This window comes from Crinia signifera, chromosome 6, assembly GCF_055691185.1.
Source record: "Crinia signifera chromosome 6, ASM5569118v1, whole genome shotgun sequence".
NCBI lineage: Eukaryota > Metazoa > Chordata > Amphibia > Anura > Myobatrachidae > Crinia > Crinia signifera.
Genome location: NC_139222.1, coordinates 18,508,007 through 18,531,462, shown reverse-complemented (window position 1 = coordinate 18,531,462; position 23,456 = coordinate 18,508,007). Strand labels below are relative to the sequence as shown.

At 48.1% G+C, this 23,456-nt stretch overlaps 1 protein-coding gene across 3 annotated transcripts in view; it reads right to left on the bottom strand.

Annotated features, from left to right (window-relative positions):
* Nucleotides 1–5,960: 5,960 nt before the first annotated feature.
* LOC146010093 (oocyte zinc finger protein XlCOF7.1-like) overlaps nt 5,961–23,456 on the bottom strand; it is a 212,185-nt gene continuing 194,689 nt past the window's right edge. Inside the window, exons 1-5 of one of the 3 annotated variants that reach the window (XM_083151007.1) lie at nt 23,291–23,401; nt 18,373–18,489; nt 11,795–11,892; nt 11,365–11,518; nt 5,965–8,496 (exon numbers count right to left, since the gene is read on the bottom strand). In XM_083151007.1, the coding sequence (XP_083007133.1) occupies nt 7,604–8,496; nt 11,365–11,518; nt 11,795–11,892; nt 18,373–18,442 (1,215 nt within the window). In that variant the 5' untranslated portion in view covers nt 18,443–18,489; nt 23,291–23,401 and the 3' untranslated portion in view covers nt 5,965–7,603. Of the gene's footprint in view, nt 8,497–11,364; nt 11,519–11,794; nt 11,893–18,372; nt 18,490–23,290; nt 23,402–23,456 lie in introns of those variants that run through there. The other 2 variants (XM_083151006.1, XM_083151003.1) reach the window with 2 other exon arrangements.

Below are 23,456 nucleotides of genomic sequence, written 5' to 3'. Positions count from 1 at the left end.
ATGGGGTTCAGCGTAACCATCCCCACAACCTGTTGATCCGAGAGGGAGTCCAGGTACAGCCGAGCACGATACATACGTGTGGTACACAGTAGTCGGGGGGCTACCAGGATCTGTTGCGCAGCTTCCTCCTTCCTGCGCAGCTCCTCCAAATGGGCCACATCACAGAGAAGCAACTTGAAAATAGTCTGCAAAATCTCCATGATTTAAACCCTCACAGGTGTCCTTACTGATGTTGGGGTTTATGTAGGGGTGTTTCTGAGTGAAAATGAGGGCACCTGTGGTGAAATTAACCATGTGTGCACTTGACCAAAATGAGTTTTGGGCCAAATCGCCAAACAGAACCTGGTCTGAAATAAGTGTGATAATTAGACACCTAAAAAGTGCGATTTGCGAATGCGCATTGCATTAAATAAGCGAGTTGTATACTTTTCTATTCGAAAACATCTGGATGCGATAAAAATGCGAATTAATCTCGCACTTTTGGTCCGCATACCTTAACGCACATAATATGCGATTTCAGTCCCTTAGCGCATCCCATTAAATTGACGATTTCAAGGAAAAATGCGATATCGCCATTTTGTTGTCTAATTAACGCCAAAAAACGCAAATCGCAGTCCATAGAATGTCACCCATTGTTACATAGTAGATAAGGCTGAATAAAGACTATCCATTTCAACCTATGTTTTAATAGCTTATCCCTTGTTATATAGTATGTTCTGATATTTTTAAAGATTCTTATTCATACCCATGGATGTTTTAACCAATAAATGTTTGTCCAACCTTATTTTATACATATTTATTGTGTCAGCCGACACCACCTCACCAGGAAGAGAGTTCCACAGTTTGACTGCTCTATGTAACTATATACTTTCTCCACATTCATACGCTATAATAGTGTTATTTATTTATTAACAGATTCTTATATAGCGCACACATAGGCCCTTATTCTGGTTGGTGCGGCCAGAGCCGCACACGGGGCTCCGGCCGCACAAACCAATCCCCGCCCACCCTACGGATCGCCACGGCCGTCCGTACACGGACGGCTGGCGATCCGCATAAAAATGGTGGAGGCGTACGCCTCCACCATGGTGGGAGCTGCCCCCTGCATTCGATGGTCGTCGACCATCGAAGGCAGGTCCGCACGCCCCGGCAGCTCCCGCAAGCTGAGACCACACGGACAATCGTCCGTGTGGTAGCTTGTATGGGGGCTGAAAGCTGACATCCGGCGACGTCAGCTTTCCGCCCCCATGAGTTGCGTCATGCCCTCATTACCATGCGTACGCCCCGCGTTTGCATGGGAACGCCCATGAAACGCGGGGCGTACACATAGGGAAATGAGGGCATGAAGCCCCTCACTCCCCTATACGCCCCCTTTGCGGCGTAGTAACGTTATGTGCGGCGAATTCGCCTGCACATGCGCAGATTGACCTCTGCGCATGTGCAGACGGAAAACATCGGCGGTACGGCCGCACGCGGGCCGTACCGCTCGAAACAGAATAAGGGCCATATTCTGCAGCGCTGTACAGAGAATATTTGAACACTCACATCAGTCCCTGCCCCAGTGGAGCTTACAATCTTTATTTCCTACCACATGTACACGCGCACACAGACATTCTAGGGTTAATTTTGTTTGGAGCCAAATAACCTACCAGTATATTTTTGGATTGTGGTAGGAAACCTGGAGTACCCGGAGGAAACCCACGCAAGTACGGGGATAATATGCAAACTCCCCTTTTTTGTCTTCCCTCTTGAACAATGAATACTGGATAATTGACTGAGAGAAGTAGCTTTGTACTAAGGATGGCCATCGGTGAGTTGGTCATCGATTGTCACCATCGGTTGTACCATCAATAGTTTACCTCCTCGATGGTGAAAAATTATCTGCAAGGGAATCATTGATGGTTTTACCCACCCTGGTGCCGATTCGTCCATTTAAAACATGGTGAATGTGGCACGGAGTTTACCCTAGATGCCTGGCCTCTGGCCACAACCCTGTTAGCAAAATCCTATAGGAAACAGAAAAATATGACATCCTATATGACCAAGACACCTCCATACAGGCTCTCTTCCGCATTATAGAGGATATTGCATGTACGGCTGTGTGCGGCTTTCATTTTTACCTCTTTTCCTTAATGTTAAGAAAAACAAGAAGTCAAGTTGGTTGCAAATGACGGATTTTATTACATTGCTCACGTAGAGACCATACAATGGTACATCAGGTCCATATACACACGGAACTGTTATTTCATCTATGTATTCTCTATATAATGAAGGAACTGGTTCCCGATCCAAAAGCCGGCTTCCTGTCAGTCAAGCCGTTCATGGCTGTAATAACACATATCTAAACAATGTGTGGAAATGAGCCCTAAGGGACCGGCTGCTTGGGGGATATACCGTGAGGGAGACACCATTCTTTCCGAGGCCACGCCCAGTTTTAGGGCACACGCGGCTTCAACACACGAAGGTCCCGAATTAAACTGATTAAAAGTTGTTAGGTACTTTAACCTTGTCTGATAATATTTAAGGTTGTATATTTATTCCGATGTCACATCACAATGCAACGGTCGCTGGACTCATGCAGCGCAGGCAGCCATTTTGTGTTGGATTCATTAGGCACCTCATTGATGTCACTAGCTCCTCATGACTGGATAGGCTACACTCTCCGTGAGGTGACACACACCAAGTTACAATTGTAATAATATTTTACTTGATAATATTAAAATTAAAAGGCATATATTGGGGTACAATACAAAGATACAAAATTACACAGTAAAAACAATATAGGTACAATAGAAAACAATTCTTCACATCACAAGCTGGGGTAAGTATGACTGTAATGAGTCCAGTGTAGGACAAGGGATGTGTATCACGTGATAATATGGAAGTGGGGAAGAGAAAAAAAAAATTGGATTACAGGTAAGTGCACATTACCATTTGGTGGGCGATCTGTGTAGTAACCACGGGTGGTAGTGGGAATCCTCACCCGGGTGGATGATGATTTGTGGGGAGTGCTGTCGATTGGCTTGGAGTGAAGAACTGGAGGTCTGCCTGACGCGTTTCACTGCCAACTGCAGCTTTATCAAGCCAGTTGGCAGTGAAACACGTCAGGCAGACCTCCAGTTCTTCACTCCAAGTGTGGGATATTGTACCTTGATTGACTTCCCCACTGGTACACGTTGATCCACGGATTCACCCATTCGAAACACCCTGCTCATCACCGCAGTCCTTCAATTGTGTTTGGTGGTTACGGTCTCTCCTGGAAACATCCAGCGGCATAATTCCAGCTTGCCATCTTCAAACAGGAGGACATTGCTCTACCATCTTTCCGAGTTATTTCTGTCGACCCTTTGGCGGACACCGCTTATTGGAAAAGTGTTGGGGTAATCCATCCCCCCCCCCCCCCCCCCCGAAAAAGAACATCAAAAAATCTACAGGGGGTTACATCATTAGCGGAAGCCAATCGACAGCACTCCCCACAAATCATCATCCACCCGGGTGAGGATTCCCACTACCAACCGTGGTTACTACACAGATCGCCCACCAAATAGTAACGTGCACTTACCTGTAATCCAATTTTTTTTTTTCTCTTCCCCACTTCCATATTATCACGTGATACACATCCCTTGTCCTACACTGGACTCATTACAGTCATACTTACCCCAGCTTGTGATGTGAAGAATTGTTTTCTATGGTACCTATATTGTTTTTACTGTGTAATTTTGTATCTTTGTATTGTACCCCAATATATGCCTTTTAATTTTAATATTATCAAGTAAAATATTATTACAATTGTAACTTGGTGTGTGTCACCTCATTTAGCGCTGCTCACACGCTTTGGCGTGATTTGGTCTTGTGTTTTCTTGTGGTGGGGACTGACTATCCCCCCTTGAGCAGCAGCTTACACTCTGAAAAACACCTCTAGTTAAGCGCCTGTTATTTTCCCTTGGCCTTTGGTCCTGGGAATCTTCTTGTTCTTTACACTCTCCGTGATGTCAGTGGCTCGGAGTGAAATTATAGGCTACACTACCCGTGATGTCACTGGCTTCTAGTGAGTTGAAAGGTTGCACTCAGTAACTGAATAGGCTGCACTTTCAGTGATGTCACCCACCACTTCATAGATAGGCTGCACTCTCAGTGATGTCACTGCTTTCTAGTGACTGAGTAAGCTGGATGTACCAATTTAGGTCTCCTTACACCAGGCATGTCCAAGCTGTGGCCCTCCAGCTGTTGTGAAACTACACATCCCAGCATGCCTTGCCATAGTTTTAGCATTCCCTAATAGCAAAACGGTGGCAAGGCATGATGGTACTTGTAGTTTCACAACAGCTGGAGGGCCATAGTTTGTACATAGAATTGGTCAGCGGGGAATACTTGGTGCATCTAATTTGCCCCTTTTTGGTAATCTCCGTCCTATTTGACCCTTGGTTCCCTGTAAGGATAGCCATAGGTCTATCCCAAGCATATATAATTGGTTCTACAGTCTGGTGTACACACGGTTCGATTTGGTCTATTTTTCTATTGGATTATGGATATATAGGCAAAACTAATCGAAATCGAACGGTTTTCAGCCGCAGGCGATGCCGATTTCATCCCAATGCGCGCTGCCGTTTAGTCTATAATGAATAGAAAAATAGACTGTGCAGGCAAGACTATATAGTACAGATCTGTATTATATAGTCAAATCTAATGCGTTTTGCTTGTTGTGCAATAACAAGGCAATCGCCCCGTGTGTACACCCCTTTCGCCTCTACCACCTCTGATGAGAGGCTATTCCACTTGGGTTGTGTCTAGATCCACTTCTGGTTTTTGACCAGGATGTGACATAAGGTGAGGGCGGAAGTTGCTAGATGCCCTCACAGCATTTTTTGTTTAATTTACCAAGGTGTAGGTTATTTTCTTTTATTTTAGCTGTATTGTACCATTACGGGCTCGCCATACTACGGACGCGGTGGTTCCCCACAGATTTAGATTCCTCCTCCAGGTATACGTGGTCCCAATGCATGATGGGAAAAGTGAAGAAACAGAAGTGGTTCTAGACGCAACCCATTCCACTTGTCCGCTACCCTTTCTGTGAAGTAATTCTACCTCAGATTACCCCTGAACCTCCTTCCCTTCAATGTCAGTGCATGTCCTCATGCTCCAACACGTCTCTTCCTATGAAGAATGTTTCCCTCCTGGACCTTGGTAAAACCCTTGATATTTGAAAGTCTTAATCATGTCCTCCCTCGCCCTTCTCTGCTCCAAGCTATACATGATCTTTTAGTCGTGGGATGGGGGCCCTGCGGTCTTCCAGCTGTTGTTGAACTACACGTCCCAGCATGCCCTGCAACAATTTTAGCATGGCCTAATAGCAAAACTGTAGCGGGCATGCTGGGATGTGTAGTTCGACAACAGCTGGAGGGCCAAAGGTTCCCCATCCCTGTTCTAATCTGTCTGGGTATGTCTTGCAATGAAGGCCATGGGGTGGGGGTCATGTTACATTGAAATGTCTATTGTTGGAAACCATGCATTGTGGTAAAACTCTTTATTCAACCTTTACTGCCTAAAACACTTCAGAAATAATCTTTTTGAATAAAAGAAGTTCATTTGAAATCAACAATTATTTATGCTTGGACTAAAGCTCCGTACACACAGCACCTGTCAGGGAGTCACACATGCGTATAGCCAACATCCTTAAATATAAATAAATTAAAAATAATAACCCCACAAGTCACTTACAGAGGATTCCGACCTGATCTTCGCCCAGCTGAGCCGAAACAATGATCTTGGGTTAGTATTTCAATGGCTCCCATACATTGCGGGTTGTTATGTGGAAAATGTTACCAATCTGTTATGTACTAATGAAACTGCTCATGGCTTATTCTGCTATTGCGGACACTCCAAAAAGAGAGAGAGATGAGATATTCGCAGGGTGGTGTCTGATGGCGAATCAACCAGAATAAGGTCCTTCCTATATCCTCCAGGTAAAACACTCTAGAAGTGAAAGGAGACGTGCGCTCTACAGCTCTTGAATCAGTTTCAAAAAGATTTCATTCACACACATAAAAAGGCCAAGGCTTAAAAAACACGGGCCGCAACGAGGGCAGTATGATACAGCATGATAATAAATGTCCAAAAACACAATTTGCAATACTTGTTCAGTTCTGTTTTATTATTTTTTTAGTGAACAGACATCAAAGCAGGTACAGTATAAAGATGAATAAAAGGTATATAAAGTATGGTAATCCGCATCTCCGGCCAATGGGCGGCATTACATCCAGCCCATGTTTTTGGATAGAGGGTTCTAACAAGTCTATATATTAGGCCGCCATGTTTTATAAGAAATGTTGTGTAAACAAAGATTATATTTCCCATATAAGGTAACATTACAGCTCATTGTGATGAATACATTTTGTTTTTTTTTTGCCAATTTTTAAACCCATTTTGCCAAATTCACTTGGCGCTCAAAGGGTTAAATCCAGCATAAGGAGGGATAATCACGTTCTCATTTGGCCCCAAATTCCCAAACTCGGAGTATAGGATGCCGCCTGGTCCAAATGTGGTTGTGACGAGAAAATGTTAGTTATGTATAAGATGACCTTGTCCTAATTTATTTTTATTTTGCGACAGACCCAAAACCGGGCATTAGACATCATATATAGTCGACGAATCGACCTCGTCTAGACCAACAATCACCTGGTCACCGATGAGTGGTCGAATGCGTCTGGTTATACGCCTAGAGATGGTTGACAGTGTCTAGACCAGGCATGTCCAAACAGTGGCCCTCCAGCTGTTGTGAAACTACACATCCCAGCATGCCTTGCCATAGTTTTAGCATTCCCTAATTGCAAAACTGTGTCAAGGCATGACGGGACTTTTAGTTTCACAACAGCTGGAGGGCCATAGTTTGGACGTGCCTGATCTAGAGGTTTTTGGCCCAATGGGAAGTATGCATGGAGTTAGCCAATGGAAATAAAAATTTGGTTTTATAGGGAAATGTATTCCATTATATAGCATTGAAGGGTCTTTGGGCGTTGGGAAAGACTTTGTCACTCCAGAAATGTAGAATTGGAAAATGTTAGTAAGACGCCAAAACGGTATCAGGAGACAGGAAAAATAGGGTGAAATTTAATAGGATGAGAGATTCAGAAAATGAGAGATTTGTAAAGAAATCTCCAGGGGTTTTTTTTAAAGCGGAAATCATTTAAACTGCGAAACCAAATTTGATTTTGCAGTGTAAATGATTGCCGCTTTAAAAAAAACCTGGATATTTTTTTTCTAACCAAATCTCTCACTTTCTGAATCTCTCATCCTAATAAATTTCACCCATGGTTCCTGAGGATATTTCTTCATTATTTAATGGCTATCTGGGACAAATAACCATCTCTGAATATTATGTGACAAGTGTATCTACACAATATATGGTAAGAGAATAAGTTAATGAAGTCTGAAATTCCCAAGTCTGCCTTTGACCAAGTTCACTTTAGCTTAGACATTGCTACACTAGTGCATTGTGTCCTTAATATTGGGTTGGGGGTGGGATGAAAGAAGTCCATTACTTGCACTTTGAGAGTTGGAGCTTTTATACAGACTTTGCAAAGTATTGAATTTAATATCGATCAGCTCATGGTTTTCTATGTACCTTTTGATGTGAAGCAAGATCTGATTTCTGTGTAAAACATTTCCCACACTCAGAGCATGGAAACGGCCTCTCGCCTGTGTGAAGCCTCTGGTGTCTGATTAGATCGGATTTATGTGTAAAACATTTCCCACACTCAGAGCATGAAAATGGCTTCTCGCCCGTGTGACTTTTATGATGTCTAACAAGATCGGATTTATGTGTAAACCATTTCCCACACTCAGAACATGAAAATGGCTTCTCCCCTGTGTGACATCTCTCATGTCTACCAAGATCTGATTTATGTGTAAAACCTTTCCCACACTCAGAACATGCAAATGGCCTTTCGCCTGTGTGACTTCTCTCGTGTGTCACAAGATGTGATTTTTGTGTAAAACATTTCCCGCACTCAAAACACGGAAACGGCCTCTCGCCTGTGTGAGTTCTCACATGAGTCACAAGAGCCGATTTCTCTGTAAAACATTTCCCACACTCAGAACATGCAAAAGGTCTTTCCCCTGTGTGGCCTCTCTGATGTTTAAGAAGGTGAGGTTTCTGTGTAAAACATTTCCCACACTCAGAGCATGGAAACGGCCTCTCACCTCTGTGACCTCTTTGATGTTTGACAAGATTTGATTTCCTAGTAAAACATTTCCCACACTCAAAACAGGAAAGCATGTGATCACCTCTATGAGCTGCACTGTAAGTGGCAATATTGGAGGTATCAGGGGACCAGTCCTCACAGTAAGAGGGATCAGATTGTATATCTGCAAAGTGCGGTATTGGTTGTAGAACAGGATTGTTTTCTGGATAATCCTGTGCAATGCTATCTTCTATTTTAATATCTGCAGACAAGATGAGAGCTCCCTCTGAGGTCTTACTGCCTGTGCGTCCATCTCCTGGAAAGAATATAAAATGTAATAAATAATTGTAATACATTTACAGCATAACAATGATGACCCTTGTCTTACAATTCAACGACCCCCTACATCATTCAGCTGTGACGGCCAGGGCCGGATTAAGGTCTGTGGGGGCCTTGGACAACAAATTTGTGGGGGCCCCCCACAGATCATGCTGACGTTGCCCCCCCCCCCCCTCGCCCAGTAAAGTTAGCTACCCTCCCCCAGTCAGCCCATGCCTCCCTCGTGCCGCCTTACCCCTCGGCTCAGCAGGGACCTGCAGATCTTCTCTGTGCGGTCCCGGCTCCCCTCCTGCTTCTGCTATGTAAATGGTCCATCACAAAATGTCCGCCCCCGTACAGCAGACAGTTTCACAGAACAGTCTGCTGTATGGGGCGGACATTTTATGATAGTCCATTTCCAAAGCAGCTGTAGGCAAGGGGGGAGCCTGGACCGCACCGCAGAGAAGATGTGCGGGTCCCTGCTAAGTGGAGGGGTAAGGCGGCCGCGGCACGAGGGGGCATGGGCCAACGGGGGGGGGGGGGGGCACTGCTGAAGCGAGTCCCGTCTGTGCTATTGTTTCTCCACTGGCTGCCCGGCATCATTTGGCAGTGACGCCGTGAGTGTGGGGGCCCCTGATGTGTGGGGGCCCCGGGGCGACCGCCCCTATCGCCCCTGCTTTAATCCGCCACTGGTGACGGCCCTCCTTATCTGGCATTGGATATTTCACAGACTGGGTGATGGGTATAGACAGCATCTAAGGGTGTGTACAGCAGTATTGGGCACAGTTAGATTGTCGTTTGGTTTCTGGAATGTTGTTAGGTGACTTATCAAAGGCTTCATAGAAAGTCTATATGTGGCTGTGTCCTCTGTGTCTCTCTCTAAGGGGGTAATTCGGACCTGCCCGCACAGCCTTAGCGGCGGCTTAACCGATTTACAGGATTCTATCTGAACTAGGGTAATGGTGATTTACAGGCAGATTATAGTAAATACCACTTAGTGGAATGTATTGTAATTCTATCTTATAACATAACTAGTTACAAGCCCGTCAGAATGACGGATTCTGCAATGTACTATCACTTTGAGCTGTGAAAGATTTTTAGCCCATAAACTCTCCACACACCCCCAGTCCCTATCTGCTCCTACCTCCAATCTCTGTCTTTTCTGCTCCCTCTGTCTGAATCCAGCAAGTATAAAACAGACCAGTGTCCCTGCAAATATTGCTTTCACTTTCTGTTAATGTAACACACAAAGGAGTAATTTGGTCAGCCGATTGGCCTTTAGTGGTCAGTGATGGTAGTTCTATGCTCACATACATGGGGGTTAAAAGTAAACAGCTTGCCATATTGGGCACTTCACCCAATCGGCCGCTGTAGTGACAGAGGAGGGTGCGGGATAAGAGGCCCCTGTGATGACAGAGGAGGGTGCAGGATAAGAGGCTGCTGTAGTGACAGAGGAGGGTGCGGGATAAGAGGCTGCTGTAGTGACAGAGGAGGGGGCGGGATAAGAGGCCGCTGTAGTGACAGAGGAGGGTGCGGGATAAAAGGCCGCTGTAGTGACAGAGGAGGGTGCGGGATAAAAGGCCGCTGTAGTGACAGAGGAGGGTGCGGGATAAGAGGCCGCTGTAGTGACAGAGGAGGGTGCGGGATAAAAGGCCGCTGTAGTGACAGAGGAGGGTGCGGGATAAGAGGCCGCTGTAGTGACAGAGGAGGGTGCGGGATAAGAGGCCGCTGTAGTGACAGAGGAGGGTGCGGGATAAGAGGCCGCTGTAGTGACAGAGGAGGGTGCGGGATAAGAGGCCGCTGTAGTGGCAGAGGAGGGTGCGGGATAAGAGGCCGCTGTAGTGACAGAGGAGGGTGCGGGATAAGAGGCCGCTGTACTGACAGGGGAGGGTGCGGGATAAGAGGCCGCTGTAGTGACAGAGGAGGGTGCGGGATAAGAGGCCGCTGTAGTGACAGAGGAGGGTGCGGGATAAGAGGCCGCTGTAGTGACAGAGGAGGGTGCGGGATAAGAGGCCGCTGTAGTGACAGAGGAGGGTGCGGGATAAGAGGCCGCTGTAGTGACAGAGGAGGGTGCAGGATAAGAGGCTGCTGTAGTGACAGAGGAGGGTGCGGGATAAGAGGCCGCTGTAGTGACAGAGGAGGGTGCGGGATAAGAGGCCGATGTACTGACAGAGGAGTGTGCGGGATAAGAGGCCGCTGTAGTGACAGAGGAGGGTGCGGGATAAGAGGCCGCTGTAGTGACAGAGGAGGGTGCAGGATAAGAGGCCGCTGTAGTGACAGAGGAGGGTGCGGGATAAGAGGCTGCTGTAGTGACAGAGGAGGGTGCAGGATAAGAGGCCGCTGTAGTGACAGAGGAGGGTGCAGGATAAGAGGCCGCTGTAGTGACAGAGGAAGGTGCGGGATAAGAGGCCGCTGTAGTGACAGAGGAGGGTGCGGGATAAGAGGCCGCTGTAGTGACAGAGGAGGGTGCAGGATAAGAGGCCGCTGTAGTGACAGAGGAGGGTGCGGGATAAGAGGCTGCTGTAGTGACAGAGGAGGGTGCAGGATAAGAGGCCGCTGTAGTGACAGAGGAGGGTGCAGGATAAGAGGCTGCTGTAGTGACAGAGGAGGGTGCAGGATAAGAGGCCGCTGTAGTGACAGAGGAGGGTGCAGGATAAGAGGCCGCTGTAGTGACAGAGGAAGGTGTAGGATAAGAGGCTGCTGTAGTGTCAGAGGAGGGTGCGGGATAAGAGGCTGCTGTAGTGACAGAGGAGGGTGGGGGATAAGAGGCTGCTGTAGTGACAGAGGAGGGTGCAGGATAAGAGGCTGCTGTAGTGACAGAACAAGGAGAATATGTGACTCTCTGTAATAAGTGATTATTACTCACCGGTGCTGATATCTGTAGGGATTTCCTCCTCCTTACACTGCTGGTCACCCTGCATATATTCCTCTTCTTCCTCTGTAACTTCTGACTTAATATGAGTCAGATACGTCTCTTCTTCCTCCTTTATAACTACCTTAATATAGGTCAGATCTTCACCCTAAGTAACACATATACTAATGAACGGCTTATTAATCACAGACAGAACTTATTCAGATAAAGCATATGTACTATTTATATAGTGTAATGTTTTCATGTTATTAGGGTACCTGGAGCTAGAGACCCCAATGGCACAGATTTACCCCAGCACCACCAATACAGAAAACGTGTACACCACAGAAAGTACCCTGGGGTACTCGTACCTCAGATAGAGAAGGAATGATATAGTGAAAACTTTGTTATGTTACTATATTGACACAGCCTAAATCCCACCTACCTGATCCTCCTGTAGGGTCCTGTAATTCTCCTCTGTACAATGCTGGGTATAAGGAGGTGGGGGACATCTCTCTGGGGTATCTCTGTTACTGGGCCCATCTGTAGGAGACACACAGTGACTGAGGACATGGTATATATGTGATTATCCTGGTAATACAGAGGACGGGGACATCTATCTGGGGTATCTCTGTTACTGGGCCCATCTGTAGGAGACACGCAGTGACTGAGGACATTGTGTATATATGTGATTATCCTGGGAATACAGAGGACGGGGACATCTCTCTGGGGTATCTCTGTTACTGGGCCCATCTGTAGGAGACACACAGTGACTGAGGACATTGTATATATGTGATTATCCTGGGAATACAGAGGACGGGGACATCTCTCTGGGGTATCTCTGTTACTGGGCCCATCTGTAGGAGACACACAGTGACTGAGTACATGGTATATATGTGATTATCCTGGGAATACAGAGGACGGGGACATCTCTCTGGGGTATCTCTGTTACTGGGCCCATCTGTAGGAGACACGCAGTGACTGAGGACATGGTATATATGTGATTATCCTGGGAATACAGAGGACGGGGACATCTCTCTGGGGTATCTCTGTTACTGGGCCCATCTGTAGGAGACACGCAGTGACTGAGGACATTGTGTATATATGTGATTATCCTGGGAATACAGAGGACGGGGACATCTCTCTGGGGTATCTCTGTTACTGGGCCCATCTATAGGAGACACGCAGTGACTGAGGACATGATATATATGTGATTATCCTGGGAATACAGAGGACGGGGACATCTCTCTGGGGTATCTCTGTTACTGGGCCCATCTGTAGGAGACACACAGTGACTGAGGACATGGTATATATGTGATTATCCTGGGAATACAGAGGACGGGGACATCTCTCTGGGGTATCTCTGTTACTGGGCCCATCTGTAGGAGACACACAGTGACTGAGGACATGGTATATATGTGATTATCCTGGGAATACAGAGGAAGGGGACATGTCTCTGGGGTATCTCTGTTACTGGGCCCATCTGTAGGAGACACGCAGTGACTGAGGACATGTTATATATGTGATTATCCTGGGAATACAGAGGACGGGGACATCTCTCTGGGGTATCTCTGTTACTGGGCCCATCTGTAGGAGACACGCAGTGACTGAGGACATGGTATATATGTGATTATCCTGGGAATACAGAGGACGGGGACATCTCTCTGGGGTATCTGTTACTAGGCCCATCTGTAGGAGACACGCAGTGACTGAGGACATGGTATATATGTGATTATCCTGGGAATACAGAGGACGGGGACATCACTCTGGGGTATCTCTGTTACTGGGCCCATCTGTAGGAGACACGCAGTGACTGAGGACATGGTATATATGTGATTATCCTGGGAATACAGAGGACGGGGACATCACTCTGGGGTATCTCTGTTACTGGGCCCATCTGTAGGAGACACGCAGTGACTGAGGACATGGTATATATGTGATTATCCTGGGAATACAGAGGACGGGGACATCACTCTGGGGTATCTCTGTTACTGGGCCCATCTGTAGGAGACACACAGTGACTGAGGACATGGTATATATGTGATTATCCTTGGAATACAGAGGACGGGGACATCTCTCTGGGGTATCTCTGTTACTGGGCCCATCTGTAGGAGACACACAGTGACTGAGGACATGGTATATATGTGATTATCCTGGGAATACAGAGGACAGGGACATCTCTCTGGGGTATCTCTGTTACTGGGCCCATCTGTAGGAGACACACAGTGACTGAGGACATGGTATATATGTGATTATCCTGGGAATACAGAGGACGGGGACATCTCTCTGGGGTATCTCTGTTACTGGGCCCATCTGTAGGAGACACGCAGTGACTGAGGACATGGTATATATGTGATTATCCTGGGAATACAGAGGACGGGGACATCTCTCTGAGGTATCTCTGTTACTGGGCCCATCTGTAGGACACACAGTGACTGAGGACATTGTATATATGTGATTATCCTGGGAATACAGAGGACGGGGACATCTCTCTGGGGTATCTCTGTTACTGGGCCCATCTGTAGGAGACACGCAGTGACTGAGGACATGGTATATATGTGATTATCCTGGGAATACAGAAGACGGGGACATCTCTCTGGGGTATATCTGTTACTGGGCCCATCTGTAGGAGACACGCAGTGACTGAGGACATGGTATATATGTGATTATCCTGGGAATACAGAGGACGGGGACATCTCTCTGGGGTATCTCTGTTACTGGGCCCATCTGTAGGAAACACACAGTGACTGAGGACATGGTATATATGTGATTATCCTGGGAATACAGAGGACGGGGACATCTCTCTGGGGTATCTCTGTTACTGGGCCCACCTGTAGGAGACACGCAGTGACTGAGTACATGGTATATATGTGATTATCCTGGGAATACAGAGTACGGGGACATCTCTCTGGGGTATCTCTGTTACTGGGCCCATCTGTAGGAGACACACAGTGACTGAGGACATGGTATATATGTGATTATCCTGGGAATACAGAGGACGGGGACATCTCTCTGGGGTATCTCTGTTACTGGGCCCATCTGTAGGAGACACGCAGTGACTGAGGACATGGTATATATGTGATTATCCTGGGAATACAGAGGACGGGGACATCTCTCTGGGGTATCTCTGTTACTGGGCCCATCTGTAGGAGACACACAGTGACTGAGGACATGGTATATATGTGATTATCCTGGGAATACAGAGGACGGGGACATCTCTCTGGGGTATCTCTGTTACTGGGCCCATCTGTAGGAAACACACAGTGACTGAGGACATGGTATATATGTGATTATCCTGGGAATACAGAGGACGGGGACATCTCTCTGGGGTATCTCTGTTACTGGGCCCATCTGTAGGAGACACGCAGTGACTGAGGACATGGTATATATGTGATTATCCTGGGAATACAGAAGACGGGGACATCTCTCTGGGGTATATCTGTTACTGGGCCCATCTGTAGGAGACACGCAGTGACTGAGGACATGGTATATATGTGATTATCCTGGGAATACAGAAGACGGGGACATCTCTCTGGGGTATCTCTGTTACTGGGCCCATCTGTAGGAGACACACAGTGACTGAGGACATGGTATATATGTGATTATCCTGGGAATACAGAGGACGGGAACATCTCTCTGGGGTATCTCTGTTACTGGGCCCATCTGTAGGAGACACGCAGTGACTGAGGACATGGTATATATGTGATTATCCTGGGAATACAGAGGACGGGGACATCTCTCTGGGGTATCTCTGTTACTGGGCCCATCTGTAGGAGACACGCAGTGACTGAGGACATGGTATATATGTGATTATCCTGGGAATACAGAGGACGGGGACATCTCTCTGGGGTATCTCTGTTACTGGGCCCATCTGTAGGAGACACGCAGTGACTGAGGACATGGTATATATGTGATTATCCTGGGAATACAGAGAACGGGGACATCTCTCTGGGGTATCTCTGTTACTGGGCCCATCTGTAGGAGAAACACAGTGACTGAGGACATTGTATATATGTGATTATCCTGGGAATACAGAGGACGGGGACATCTCTCTGGGGTATTCCTGTTACTGGGCCCATCTGTAGGAGACACGCAGTGACTGAGGACATGGTATATATGTGATTATCCTGGGAATACAGAGGACGGGGACATCTCTCTGGGGTATCTCTGTTACTGGGCCCATCTGTAGGAGACACACAGTGACTGAGGACATGGTATATATGTGATTATCCTGGGAATACAGAGGACAGGGACATCTCTCTGGGTATCTCTGTTACTGGGCCCATCTGTAGGAGACACGCAGTGACTGAGTACATGGTATATATGTGATTATCCTGGGAATACAGAGTACGGGGACATCTCTCTGGGGTATCTCTGTTACTGGGCCCATCTGTAGGAGACACGCAGTGACTGAGGACATAGTATATATGTGATTATCCTGGGAATACAGAGGACGGGGACATCTCTCTGGGGTATCTCTGTTACTAGGCCCATCTGTAGGAGACACGCAGTGACTGAGGACATGGTATATATGTGATTATCCTGGGAATACAGAGGACGGGGACATCTCTCTGGGGTATCTCTGTTACTGGGGCCCATCTGTAGGAGACACACAGTGACTGAGGACATGGTATATATGTGATTATCCTGGTAATACAGAGGACGGGGACATCTTTCTGGGGTATCTCTGTTACTGGGCCCATCTGTAGGAGACACACAGTGACTGAGGACATGGTATATATATGTGATTATCCTGGGAATACAGAGGACAGGGACATATCTCTGGGGTATCTCTGTTACTGGCTCCATCTGTAGGAGACACACAGTGACTGAGGACATGGTATATATGTGATTATCCTGGGAATACAGAGGACGGGGACATCTCTCTGGGGTATCTCTGTTACTGGCCCATCTGTAGGAGACACACAGTGACTGAGGACATGGTATATATGTGATTATCCTGGGAATACAGAGGACGGGACATCTCTCTGGGAAATCTCTGTTTCTGGGCCCATCTGTAGGAGACACACAGTGACTGAGGACATGGTATATATGTGATTATCCTGGGAATACAGAGGACGGGGACATCTCTCTGGGGTATCTCTGTTACTGGGCCCATCTGTAGGAGACACGCAGTGACTGAGGACACTGTATATATGGGATTATCCTGGGAATACAGAGGACGGGGACATCTCTCTGGGGTATCTCAGTTACTGGGCCCATCTGTAGGAGACACGCAGTGACTGAGGACATGGTATATATGTGATTATCCTGGGAATACAGAGGACGGGGACATCTCTCTGGGGTATCTCTGTTACTGGGCCCATCTGTAGGAGACACGCAGTGACTGAGGACACTGTATATATGGGATTATCCTGGGAATACAGAGGACGGGGACATCTCTCTGGGGTATCTCAGTTACTGGGCCCATCTGTAGGAGACACGCAGTGACTGAGGACATGGTATATATGTGATTATCCTGGGAATACAGAGGACGGGGACATCTCTCTGGGGTATCTCTGTTACTGGCCCATCTGTAGCACACACAGAGTGACTGAGGACATTGTATATATGTGATTATCCTGGGAATACAGAGGACGGGGACATCTCTCTGGGGTATCTCTGTTACTGGGCCTATCTGTAGGAGACACGCAGTGACTGAGGACATGGTATATATGTGATTATCCTGGGAATACAGAGGACGGGGACAGCTCTCTGGGGTATCTCTGTTACTGGGCCCATCTGTAGGAGACACACAGTGACTGAGGACATTGTATATATGTGATTATCCTGGGAATACAGAGGACGGGGACATCTCTCTGGGGTATCTCTGTTACTGGGCCCATCTGTAGGAGACACGCAGTGACTGAGGACATGGTATATATGTGATTATCCTGGGAATACAGAGGACGGGGACAGCTCTCTGGGGTATCTCTGTTACTGGGCCCATCTGTAGGAGACACACAGTGACTGAGGACATTGTATATATGTGATTATCCTGGGAATACAGAGGACGGGGACATCTCTCTGGGGTATCTCTGTTACTGGGCCCATCTGTAGGAGACACGCAGTGACTGAGGACATGGTATATATGTGATTATCCTGGGAATACAGAGGATGGGGACATCTCTCTGGAGAACCTCTGTTACTGGGCCCATCTGTAGGAGACACACAGTGACTGAGGACATTGTATATATGTGATTATCCTGGGAATACAGAGGACGGGGATATCTCTCTGGGGTATCTCTGTTACTGGGCCCATCTGTAGGAGACAAGCAGTGACTGAGGACATGGTATATATGTGATTATCCTGGGAATACAGAGGACGGGGACATCTCTCTGGGGAATCTCTGTTACTGGGCCCATCTGTAGGAGACACACAGTGACTGAGAACATTGTAAATGTGACTTTTAAGGCAGGGTTGCCGACTTTTTCTGTCTACTCTCCGGGAGAAGCCCGGAGAGGAGAGTTGCAGCTGCAGTTCGGGGGGCGGGGCTTGAGCTTTACATCATTAAGCCCCGCCCCTAGGATGTTAAAACCCCCAATTCACGGATCTCCGTGGAGGGGGCGGGGCTAAATGATGCGATTTTAGCTCCGCCCCCTCCTCTGAGACCCGCGGATTGTCAATTTCAATCCAAAAGGTATGGGGAAGACGCCGCAATCGGGGGGTGGCGTGGGGGTCCCCCGGAATCCGGGAGGGTCGCCCACCTTTCCGGGGGGCCGGGAGGAGGACCCGATTTTCGGGATCCTCCCGGTAATTCCGGGAGGGTCGGCAACCCTGTTTTAAGGTGCCCATTCACGTTACAATTATTGTATACAATATCGCATCTCATCGCATCTCGGTTTTGCGATGAGATCAGATGAGATGAGATCTCGTACAAAAAGTATGTGTTGCACATACTTTTTGTACTAGATCTCATCTCATCGCAAAACCGGGATCGGATGAGATGCGATAATGTATATAATATTGTAACGTGTATGGGCACCTTTAGATGAAGTGTGTAGATAGGGGGCCCCCCATACCTGCTCTCTGCTGCACAATAGATGAAAGTCTCTTCTTATCCACTGATTTGAGGTGCATGCGATTCTCCATCTTTGCGTACTTTTACAGATGCTTGCGTTCCTCTACATCTCCCACTCCTGCATGGAGAGATAGACAGTGACATCCTGACACCTTATAGGAACCTGACACACACAGTAATACAGTGATCACCCAGACACCTCCCCCGGTGTTACTGTACAATGTCCCATTCCCATCAGTCACATCCCCCGGTGTTACTGTAGGACATCCCATTCCCATCAGTCACCTCTCCAGTCACATCCCCCCCGTGTTACTGTAGAATGCCCCATTCCCAGCAGTCAGGTCCCTGTATTATTACTATAGATATATGATGTCACAGTGACGCTCCCAGATCCTTTCACCTCCCCAGTCACGTCCCTGTATTATTACTATAGATATAAGTGATGTCACTGTGACACTCCCAGATCCCCTCACCTCTCCAGTCACGTCCCTGTATTATTACTATAGATATAAGTGATGTCGCAGTGACGCTCCCAGATCCCCTCACCTCCCCAGTCACGTCCCTGTATTATTACTATAGATATAAGTGATGTCACTGTGACACTCCCAGATCCCGTCACCTCTCCAGTCACGTCTCTGTATTATTACTATAGATATAAGTGATGTCACTGTGACGCTCCCAGATCCCCTCACCTCTCCAGTCACGTCCCTGTATTATTACTATAGATATAAGTGATGTCGCAGTGACGCTCCCAGATCCCCTCACCTCCCCAGTCACCTCCCTGTATTATTACTATAGATATAAGTGATGTCACTGTGACACTCCCAGATCCCCTCACCTCCGCAGTCACGTCCCTGTATTATTACTATAGATATAGGTGATGTCACAGTGATGCTCCCAGATCCCCTCACCTCCCCAGTCACGTCCCTGTATTATTACTATAGATATAAGTGATGTCACAGCGACACTCCCAGATCCCCTCACCTCCCCAGTCACGTGCCTGTATTATTACTATAGAGATAAGTGATGTCACAGTGACGCTCCCAGATCCCCTCACCTCCCCAGTCACGTCCCTGTATTATTACTATAGATATAAGTGATGTCACAGTGACACTCCCAGACCCCCTCACCTCCCCAGTCACGTCCCTGTATTATTACTATAGATATAAGTGATGTCACTGTGACACTCCCAGATCCCCTCACCTCCGCAGTCACGCCCCTGTATTATTACTATAGATATAAGTGATGTCGCAGTGACGCTCCCAGATCCCCTCACCTCCCCAGTCACGTCCCTGTATTATTACTATAGATATAAGTGATGTCACTGTGACACTCCCAGATCCCCTCACCTCCGCAGTCACGTCCCTGTATTATTACTATAGATATAGGTGATGTCACAGTGATGCTCCCAGATCCCCTCACCTCCCCAGTCACGTCCCTGTATTATTACTATAGATATAAGTGATGTCACAGCGACACTCCCAGATCCCCTCACCTCCCCAGTCACGTGCCTGTATTATTACTATAGAGATAAGTGATGTCACAGTGACGCTCCCAGATCCCCTCACCTCCCCAGTCACGTCCCTGTATTATTACTATAGATATAAGTGATGTCACAGTGACACTCCCAGATCCCCTCACCTCCCCAGTCACTTCCCTGTATTATTACTATAGATATAAGTGATGTCACAGTGACGCTCCCAGATCCCCTCACCTCCCCAGTCACGTCCCTGTATTATTACTATAGATATAAGTGATGTCACAGTGACACTCCCGGATCCCCTCACCTCCCCAGTCACGTCCCTGTTTTATTACTATAGATATAAGTGATGTCACAGTGACACTCCCAGATCCCCTCACCTCCCCAGTCACGTCCCTGTATTATTACTATAGATATAAGTGATGTCACAGTGATGCTCCCAGATCCCCTCACCTCCCCAGTCACGTCCCTGTATTATTACTATAGATATAAGTAATGTCACAGTGACTCCCAGATCCCCTCACCTCCCCAGTCACGTCCCTGTATTATTACTATAGATATAAGTGATGTCACAGTGACACTCCCAGATCCCCTCACCTCTTCAGTCACGTCCCTATATTATTACTATAGATATATGTGATGTCACTGTGACACTCCCAGATCCCCTCACCTCCCCAGTCACGTCCCTATATTATTACTATAGATATAAGTGATGTCACAGTGACACTCCCCTCACCTCCCCAGTAAGGTCCCTGTGTTAGTAATAAAGATAAGAGCGATGTCACTGTGACACTCCCAGACCTGTCTATACCACAGATAAGAGTAATGTCACTCAGCGCTGCAACACACATACATACATATATATATACACACACACACACAGACTAGGGCAGTGGTTCCCAAACTGTGCTCCGCGGCTCCCTGGGTCTATACCACAGATAAGAGTAATGTCACTCAGCGCTGCAACACACATACATACATATATATATATATATATATATACACACACACACACTCACACACGCACACACACAGACTAGGGCAGTGGTTCCCAAACTGTGCTCCGCGGCTCCCTGGGGTGCCACAGCGCTGTCACAGGGGTGCCGCGGCAGGCCGCACGCCCTACCCGCCCTACCGCGCAGCTTTCCGCCGCATGTATTTTTCCCCTGCTGTGTGAGCAAGCCGGGCAGTGATTAGAGATAGCTGGCGCTGGGGGAATACAGACAGGATGTGCATAGTCAGCTGGTGACCGGGGCGGGGGTTACCTGCCCAGGACAACTTTCTCAGTGTGCGGTAACCTGTCAGGGGTGGATTTAGGGGGAGGGAGCCCCCGAGACCATTAGTCTTGAGCGGCTGTTGCGCTGCTACTCTGAGGACAACAACCTGCTGCTTCCAGGAGCAGCTTCATGGCACCAGCTACTCACAGGGATGGTTGACGGCCGGGTCCGCGGCTGACAAGGGGACAGGTCTGTGGCTGCCTTAGGTAAATGCTCCTATTGCTTCAGGGAAGGAGGGGACTGGGACAGGAGAGGGGGGGGGGGGGGGGGGGAATTCAAAGGAATCCCTCCGTTCTCCTTTTCTCTCTCTCTCTGTTCCCCATCTCTTTCTGCTCTCCATCTCTCCTTACTTTTCTGTCTTCCTCCGTTCTCCATTCCTGTCTCTCTGTTCTCCATCTCTCTTTCTGCTCTTCAACTCTCTTGCCCTCCATTCTACAATTATCTCTCTCTCCTCTCTTCTCTCACTCTCCATCTGTCTCTCCACTCTCTCTACCCAGGGCCGGCGCCACCACTAGGCAAATCTAGGCATTTGCCTAGGGCGCCAGCCACTGGAGGGCGGCACTTCGCCCCTCGCCTCTCGTATGGAGGCTGCAGGGGTGTCCGTGCCGGGTACCTGCGGCGCTGTGTGATCTGGCGGTGGGGTCCCTGCAGTGATGCGCACTATCCGGCAGCCAGGCGGCGGCGCGGGAAGCGCTGCTGGGTTTGAAAACATTCTGCATGCTGATTGGCTGAGATTCAGCCAATCAGCGTGCGGCGAGTTTTCAAACCCATCAGCGCTTCCCGCACCGCCGCCTTGCTGCCGGATAGCGCGCATCACTGCAGGGACCCCGCCGCCAGATCACACAGCGCCGCAGGTACCCCCCCCCGTAGGCACTGGGGCGCCCCACCCCCCCTCGCCTGGGGTGCTCCGGTGCCTTGCACCGGCCCTGTCTCTACCTCCACCCTTCATTGGCAACTCCAGAGAGGTGGCTATAGTGCAGTCCAATATTCAGATAGAGAACTTAAGGTGCCCATACACGGTGCGACAGGGTGGTGAGATGCGATCCGCGCATACTTTTTGAACTAGATCCCGTTTGCATCCCATGAAAATCGCAAGCAAATTGCATGCAACGCGTGGACCAAAACGCATCCAATAATCGCACAATGTACGGGTACCTTTAAACCACTCTAAATACTGGCAGTAAGTCACGGCCGGCAATGTTCTGCAGTGTATGGAGTGGTACAGTAGTTGCTGTAACCCTCCCAACTATCCTTTTTTGCAAACAATAATAATAAAAATTAATAAGTATTAAATACTAATCTCATTATTTTTACCCAACTACCGTACTGTTAAAAAAAGGGACACTTTGGTTATTATTTTGGCTTAAGGGTGCCTTGAAAGAATCACAGCGACCCAAAGGGTGCCTTGAACTGAAAAAGTTTGGGAACCCCTGGACTAGGGTATTACTAAAAGGAGGCGGCTAATCTACCAGTATCACACTTCCCAACATCTGAAGTATGTAAAGAGGCAATCTGCGCGTGCCAAAGACGTGTATCTGAAATTTTGGGTGGGGGGGGGCAGGTCTAGCGGCAGGGGGACGTGACTAAGCTAGTGATGCTCCTGCGAGGTCACGCTGTTTTCCCATCTGCGCTTTATGAGCCGCTGGCCATGCCTCCAGCCCCTCTGTCTCTGGGAATAGATGCTGTGCGCACAGCACCTATTCACCACAGGGCAGCACCGGGCAACGGCCTCAACCCCACCGCGGGACACTGCAGGCCCCGGGCGGGATGCGGGACCGTCCCCAAAGAGCAGGCCGGTCACGCAAAAAAATCGGGACAGTTGGGAGGTACGCTATCACATTGCCCATTTAATAATACACCTACCACTGAATGAGGAGAAGCAGCGAGTGGAGGCATCGGTCGGAGAAGGCGGCAGTGCATGATGGAGGTGCAGCAGCCAACCCCACAAGAGCAATGTACTAACATCTGCTGAAGTGCAAGATTTAAACCGGCTGATACGTCGCTCACCTTCGCTTACGCCACCTGTACAATGATAATGCAGCACCAGAGTCTTCTCCAGCTGCACTATAACTAGAAAGCAGAGGCTGCTCCCCCTGCAGTACAGCAGCCTCACACCACTGCCTGCTCAGTATATACAATTATAATAATAGTAATATCATTACCTGCTGCCAGGCACAGCAATGGAGGTTGTTCTCTGTTCCTGATTCCTTATAGGAAAGATAGAATCATAGAAAAAAGGCTGAGATCAGACGATGGGAAAATGGCCGCCGCTCCTAACTTCACTGCACGGCCAGGGAACATACGGCTGCTGCACTGATATACAAGAAA